Genomic DNA, 7719 nt, shown 5'->3' with positions numbered 1-7719 from the left:
AAATAAGTCCTTTGCCCTCAGTTTAATCATACTTTCTAACTTTTTCTTAAAATTGGCATTATTTGACAGCATGATTCCAGCTGACCTAAGTTCTGCTACAGGCAGACTCTGTCCCCTGTAATTGTAGAGAGTTACTAGCCAAGATTCATCATCTCAAATTCAAATCTATACAGGGCTACTGAACATGCATATATATATAGGAAATTCGAGTTACTGAGAAATCCACCAGCTTTCACATGCATGATTTATCTATTTATTTTTTTGAACCACATTCATTTATGGCAGATTTTTTTTCATCAGATGGAATTATATTTAGAGAGCAATGCATAAATCTTGAGGGAACTTACACAACAAAAAAGCTCAAAGCGTTCAATTTTCCCCTTAAACCCAAATCATTATTTATCAAATAGGAGAAAAGGTTGCAGCTAAGCTATGATATATTGCCTCAGAGACCAAGGGAGAAAGGGAAACCGGTGGCGCCTAACCAATTGCCCCCAGAAATAAAATTCCTGGCAGTAAACATTTGGACCTCACTTGCACTAGAAATCACTCTGTATCCTTTCCATGCCACTCTATTTGATGTGTCAGCGCCCGCACCAGTGTTTGCATACTCAGCATAGAACAATGTATCGAGTGCAAAATTGCCATCCCACTCAAACCACCCGGCTGGATTTATCACATTGCTTATATCAGTTTGCATTATCACTGTTCTCGAATACTGCTTCCACGGTCTGCCTAGATACGTTGGAAAGCTGCTGATTACAGGTTTTAAATCTGAAGTTGCACCAATTCTGCAATTTTGGATGACTATGCCGGTGTTTTGATTAGGGTCATCTCGTCCTTGGGCTGTCACCATGTTCTTTTGGCCAGCATTTGGGCGGCGAGCATGAATGTCACAGTCTTGAAACACAGCTGCTGCGTTTCCAAATATGAAGTCCACAGTGCCTGCTATAATGCAATTCACATAAAACTGGCGGAGTGAGTGGACATAGAGGGTGTCCTGGTATGCTAACATGTCACACCTGTACCAATACATTTAAATGGTTATGATTTGAGTATATAACATTAGGATGGGCTTTAAAATTTATTAGACTTTTAATGAGTCTATCAACCTATTATATATTAATTATGTCTCTACTCTAAAACCAAACAGTATAGTTTTTCTCATTGAAAATTATCCTTATACAAGTAATTCAAGAAAGTTGACCAGTTCATATTACATGACATTTCAAATATTTTTATAATCTTAAATTCTAATTTAGTATTTTATACCTTATCTATAGATAGATTGCCTGAATTTATTCAGTTAATGTAAATTAAATCTTACGGACAGAGGGTGTCCTGGTATGCTAATATATCAGACCTGTAAAAGGCTGAAAAATCTGATCCCACACGCAGTGCCACTGCTTGGTGCTTTGATGGGCCAGCATGGTTTTGAAAAGTTATGTCCCTCGCCAAGAACCCGGTCCCAACTACAGCTGCAACACATAACTATCTGCTGAGAAATTCGTAAAAGCATAATAAATTTCAATCATCTGCCTTGAACTTTAATGCACTGAAGCTCATTCAAATGGCTTCCAGAAGGTCTGTCTAATGAATGGGGCCTACGTATACAGCTGGGTCTATTGAATGACTCAGAAATAATTAATTTCCACGGAGCGTATTGATTGCAAGTATTTTTGACGTGAAATGAAGAGCAAAGAAAATAAACTTACTCACCGACAGTTGCTGAGTTGAATGTGGTGCTCCCATCGACTACATTTTTACTAGCAGTAATAACGGTGGAAGTCCTCCCATCTCCTACAAACATCAGGTTAGTTTTCTTCTTGGGTACATCCACACTTTCTCTGTAATCACCAGCTTTGATCTTTATAATATATCTCTTTGTACTCCCCTCAGGTGCAGCCGCCACTGCCTCCGACACCGTGCGGTAGTTGCCCGTCCCATCAGCAGCCACAGTAACGTCAGGAGTCACTGTTGTCGCCTGCAGCAGCCTCCTGTCTCCGGCTGACAACCATTCAGGCCACCCCTTTTCATTTTCTACCTCATCAAGATGCCTCCCTGAAGTCTCCACCTCATTTGCCATATCGGCGTCTGTCAAGTTTTTTATCATCGCCAGCGCATTGCTACACATTTTAAACACTTGCATTTGACCCCTAATCAATGCCTCACGAACCTTTAAACAAAAGAAGAGCTTAGTCAGTGTTAAGAAGATGCCTGGAATATTCAATAGACCCAGAAAAAAAATTACCTCTTTATCAGCCTTATCATGAGAGAGGCCATCAAGGCAAGTTTCCTGGTTGGTCATAGCGCCACTCAACAGGATTTTGAGTTCATCAGCTTGTTGGGATACAGACTTGTTAACCACAGGATACTCCTTGAGTTCATCTTCAATTTTGTAAAGCTCGTCAAGAGTTTCATCCTCCAATTCAAGACAGTCATTTAGAGCAGACTTTTCACGTTTTGTGAGGCTGCTCTTACGAGTGCTAATAAGCTTCTTGATACTCAAGTAATTCTTCTGGACCACAGTTATAGTGATGTTTAATGACAATGCGATCACATCTTTTGTAGAGGTGATCTTTGAAGCAGCGTCTGGAATTGTAGAGAGGGCCGAGAAGCACAGTTGCGGGTAGAATGTGAGGCCACAGGAGGACTTGGCCACAGGGTGAGCGGCGATTTGGTGATTGAAGATGGTGGTGGATTTGTTCCTGGCGGCAACAATGGTAACTATGGCTGTGACTATTAAGAGTGAAGCAAAGACAGCTATGAAGAGCTTTTTTCTGGTCCTGGACGTGGCAACTTGGGTGCCGGAAGGTGACATTTTTGGTAGAACAGGGTGTTTGAAGATTGTGAAGAGTGAAGTAAAATGGTTGGAGTGATTTATAGTGACTTGGATCCACTAAGTAGATTGATTGATATTATTGATTTTGTCAGTTGGCCCATAAGAAGTAGTCCATTATTAATTGCGAAAGCCAACTACTGCAAATTTTTTTTTTTTTTTAACAGACAGGACTCAGGCCAAACATTTAAAATTCAATTAGGAGGGTAAACAATCCTACTAATATTATTAAAAAAAAAATCAAAGTAAAATCTTGTTAGTTGGAGATATAAATTCATATAGCCTCAGAGATAAAGATACCACAAAATTAATAAGTCAATTAGTAAATATATTAATTTCCTTATAATTATGATGAAAATACACCTCTCAATTTTGATTAAATAAATAAGGGAAAAGGATAATTTCTCACCAAGTTTTTATAAAATAACAAATATATAGGTATGACAAATGAAAATTTTAAATAACTATCCACATTTTAATCTGTTAGAATACATCCACAAATTTTTTGTTAAGTTTAACGGATAAAATCATTATTTTACCAATAATATTAAAATAATTAAAATTATATTTCATTTTTTCTTTGGTTTGAAAAAATAACATTTTTCCCCTTGATTAAGCTCTAAAAATTTCACTTTTCTCCCTTAGGATATAAATCTGAAATCTGATCACTTTTTCCAACAAACAGTAAATCAATAATGGAGGAACAAGACGGAGTCGTTTAGAGGATGATCTCTAGATAACGAGCGTCGTCTAGATCTCTGGACGAGACGACAAGAGTTGTCCAGATATGAACGACGCTTGTCATCTAGCAATACGTTGCACCAGTCACCAATGGTCGAAGGGAGGGGTGAAGAAAAAACTTAGGGATTTGGGGGGCGGAAAAGTCACTTTTCAAAGTTTAGGTATGAGGGTTAAATATTAATTTTTAAAATCTAAGGGGGAAATTAAATAAAATTATATATTTTTTAATATTTTTATTAAATAACAGTTTTACCTTTTATATTTAATAGAAAATTCAATGATAATTTAAGAATGGGTGAGTATTTGAGTTTTTCATTTGTTGCAGGTATATTATTGCGATTAAACTAAAACTTGGGTGGGAAATAGTCTTTTGCCCAATAAAAAATAGATAAACTTTCCAATTTTGAAAATTATAAAACTTTATGTAGGTTAATTTATTAAAATGACTTATTTAAATATGTAAATAAAATTGATCAATTCTTTAATAGTTATTTAAATATAACAAAAACTCAAATTTAATCACAAAAATATTTACACTCTCTTTTTTAAAAATCCTAGTATTTCCATGAAACAAACATCACAACCCGCCTCTATAAGTTCTAAAGATTCTCATTTTCATTCTTTTACTCACATTGAATGCCCGATATATTCAGATATTTATACGAACATTCACTCTAAATTTCATTTTATATGATGAATGTATAGTGTTTTTAGTGTGTTGATTTGATTTAATAAGTTTGAAGTGCATTTCATAAACATGAATGATTAAAATAAGAATGTGTGACACATGGGGGTTGAACTAACATTTTATAGTTCGCCATCATTAGGGGGTTATTTGTTTTTTTACCATGTGAGGGTGTAGATAAAATATTACATTTGTAAGGGCCTAAATGAAATTAGATCATGCGAGCCGTGTAAAAGGCTTCTTGATAGTTTACGTTAATTACATTAAATGGGGTGTTAATGGATATTTTATGTTCAAAGGGAAATTGATATTTTTCATCATATGTGTCAAATATGTGATATGCTGAAAATTTCTGGTTAAATGAAAATTTTTCAAACATTTGAGTCTTTTAGAATTTTTTATTATTTGTTAAATAATTAACTTATGAAATTATATATTCTCATTGTAAGATTGGTTGACATGTCAATTTTTATTGTTATTTTAGTTTGGTACAAAGGAGAATGAATAAGGATAAAGGGTGAACATAATGGTATAGTTTGAAAAATTGAATAGCCTAAGTGGGGGTGGAATAGACTTTTAACACTTTTAAGACTGATTTTAAGGTTAAACACAATTTATAATACTTGTGTGAAGTTTGCGTATTTTTAATACAATTTATGAAAATGACAAGAGATATGACAAATATTTAACACACACACCCCATCATATAATATAAAATAAAAAATTAAGAGATTAGAAAAAGCAAACATGTGGCATATAATGATTCAACACAACTTGTCCGATATCCACTCTTTCAAGTTGTCTCTCTTGAAGTATTCTACAAACTCTTGATTGTCAAACACCCAACCGAGTTTTCCTTCCCATTACAATTAACATTCAAGGTGTTATTAATTAACATTTATGACCAAGAGAACTCATTTTCTCTCACTAAAAACATCTAAAATCTCAAAATTGAAACTTACTCTTTCACAATTCAAATTTTGACAAGTATAAATTGAGAACTCTCTTAAAGTGTGGATATATGAAAATGTATTGCAAAATGTAACTCAATCTTTAGAATTACAAATAAAAGTGTATGACAGTGGTTTTTATTTAAATAATAAAAATGCAGGTGAATAGCTAAAAGAATGTTTTGTTCTTTTTAATATGAAAATTTTGACTAGCAAAAGTTCTTTGGGTTTTTATATAAGGATTCAAAAAAATAGTTGTTATGCCCAAAAACAAAATTCTAAAGTGACACAATGTGGTTTTCTAAATGTGACGTGACACTTATTATAACACTAGTTATCATAAAATCAATCACTCAATTCAATTGATTGAATTTATGTTTGATTAAGTAGATATTTGTAAATATAAAATATGGCTTCTATTTGATCCGATGGGTGAAATTCGGTTGGTGATTTCAATAAATTCAGTCAATCAAAATCATTCCATTTTGCCCCTTCAACTCTTGAAAAGTTTTGATTTCACCCTAAACCTTTAAAAGTGCTACTTTAGCCCATTTTAAAATTCTGGGAACATCCTAACTTTTAGAATTGACATTTCGAATAGGTTAAATGATAAAATATTGAGATTTAATAAAGTTTGGTTTAACCCATTATGTTTTAAAATTGATATTTTAACCCAAAAAATTTGAAAAATACATTTTTAAGAGAACTTTTATATTCACATATTTTTTTCTAATCAAAACTTATGTTTAACGTTTACAATAAAAACTATCTAGATTTAAGTTCCTCTTCAAATCTTCAAAAATTCATCATTTAAGTTTTGTCTTGGTTTCTCACTGTGATGTTTAAGTGCATTGGGTAAGTTTTTATAATTTAAGCTTATATTTAAGTAAAAGCATTAGTAAATATACTTAATAACATATTAGTATGTTATCAACAAAATAAAAGCATTGTGACTATCTGAGTCAACAACGTTGGAGGCAAACATAAAATTATGAAAATCCTAGCAAACATCATGATGAAAAGACAAGTTAAAATATACTAATTGTTCAAGGGAGAAATTAATTAAAATAGGCAGTCGGTGTTCCGCGTAAACTTTTTTTTGACAGCAATTCTTACTTTTTACCTTTTTAAGCAAATTATATTTTTCATTCCAAAAATACCCCTTATTTAATTTTTCAGCGTTTATCGTAGTTTTTCACCGATTAATTGTTTACATTTCAGACAATACACATTAAGATTAAGTTTTATGTAATGAATAAAATCTATAGATGAAAAACGGATTAATTTTTTATAAAATAATTGATTCTTATATACTTTTATAAGAAAATACAAACGGGTACGAGAATGAGTGAATGAAAATACAAACGGGTGCGTGAAAATATGAAGGGGTGCGTAAAAATACAAATGGGTGCGTAAAAATGTGAAGAGGTGCGTGAAAATACAAACGGGTGCGTGAAAATGTGAATGGGATGCGTAAAAATACAAACGGGTGCGTGAAAATACAAAACAAGTGCGTAAAAATACAAACGAGTGCATGAAAATGTGAAGGGGTGTATAAAAATACAAACGGGTACGTAAAAATGTGAAGGGGTGCATAAAAATACAAACAAGTACGCGAAAATACAAAACGAGTGTGTAAACATACAAACAGATGAGTGAAAATGTGAAGGGGTGCATGAAAATATAAACGGGTGCGTGAAAATGTGAAGGGATACGTGAAAATACAAATGGGTGCGTGAAAATGTGAAGGGGTGCGTAAAAATACAAACGGGCATGTGAAAATACAAACAGGTGCGTGAAAATACAAACAAATATGTAAAATATAAAATGGGTGCGAGAATTATAAAAAGGGTGCGGAAAATATAAAAGAGGTGCGGGAGAAACAAAATGGGTGCGGGGGATCTCCCACACCCCTTTATAATATATATTAATATAATATAATATAATATATAAAAATTAATATATAATATATTATATTATATTATATTAATATATTATATATTATATATTAATATATATTATAACTCTCGCACCCTTTTTATAATTTTCCCGCACCCTTTTTATAATTCCTGCATCCCTTTTATATTTTACGCACCCGTTTATATTTTTACGTACTTCTTCACATTTTCATGCACCCGTTTATATTTGTATGCACCCGTTTTGTGTTCATTATTTTTATGCACCCTTTTTATAATTCCCACGCCCCTTTTATAATTCTCGCACTCTTTCAAAAATTGTCGCACCCTTTCACACACCCGCACCTGTTTTCAAATTTTCGCACCCCTTTCTGAAATCCCGCACCCGCGCCCCTTCCCACACCCCTTCCCAGATTTCCGCACCCTTTTCAGAATTCCCACACCCATTCCATCACCCGCACCCCTTTTAGAATTCCCGCACCCCTTTTGAGAAATGCACCGTTTATATCCATTATTTTCTATATATATCAATCAATTATAAATTTAATTATTTTATAAATTTATAGATTTTATTCATAGATTTTATTT

At 33.2% G+C, this 7719-nt stretch overlaps 1 protein-coding gene across 1 annotated transcript; it reads right to left on the bottom strand.

Annotated features, from left to right (window-relative positions):
• Positions 1–228: 228 nt before the first annotated feature.
• Positions 229–2872, bottom strand: LOC123194321 (pectinesterase-like). Its single transcript, XM_044607496.1, has 4 exons — positions 2252–2872; positions 1720–2176; positions 1364–1478; positions 229–1022 (listed from the first exon to the last, which is right to left on the bottom strand). Exons 1-4 carry the CDS (start codon positions 2819–2821, stop codon positions 446–448), a joined length of 1719 nt encoding a protein of 572 aa, XP_044463431.1. The 5' UTR covers positions 2822–2872; the 3' UTR covers positions 229–445.
• Between the last annotated feature and the right edge of the window lie 4847 nt (positions 2873–7719).

The sequence above is a fragment of the Mangifera indica genome, chromosome 13, assembly GCF_011075055.1.
Source record: "Mangifera indica cultivar Alphonso chromosome 13, CATAS_Mindica_2.1, whole genome shotgun sequence".
NCBI lineage: Eukaryota > Viridiplantae > Streptophyta > Magnoliopsida > Sapindales > Anacardiaceae > Mangifera > Mangifera indica.
The sequence above is the reverse complement of the archived record's forward strand: the minus strand, read 5'-3'. Positions and strand labels throughout refer to the sequence as shown.

Coding starts and splice junctions, on each gene's coding strand:
- LOC123194321 (XM_044607496.1), bottom strand. CDS start 2,821: ATGTCACCTTCCGGCACCCAAGTTGCCACGTCCAGGACCAGAAAAAAG. Junction 1,479..1,719: donor ATTCAACTCAGCAACTGTCG/GTGAGTAAGTTT, acceptor TATGTGTTGCAG/CTGTAGTTGGGACCGGGTTC. Junction 1,023..1,363: donor GATTTTTCAGCCTTTTACAG/GTCTGATATATT, acceptor GTATTGGTACAG/GTGTGACATGTTAGCATACC.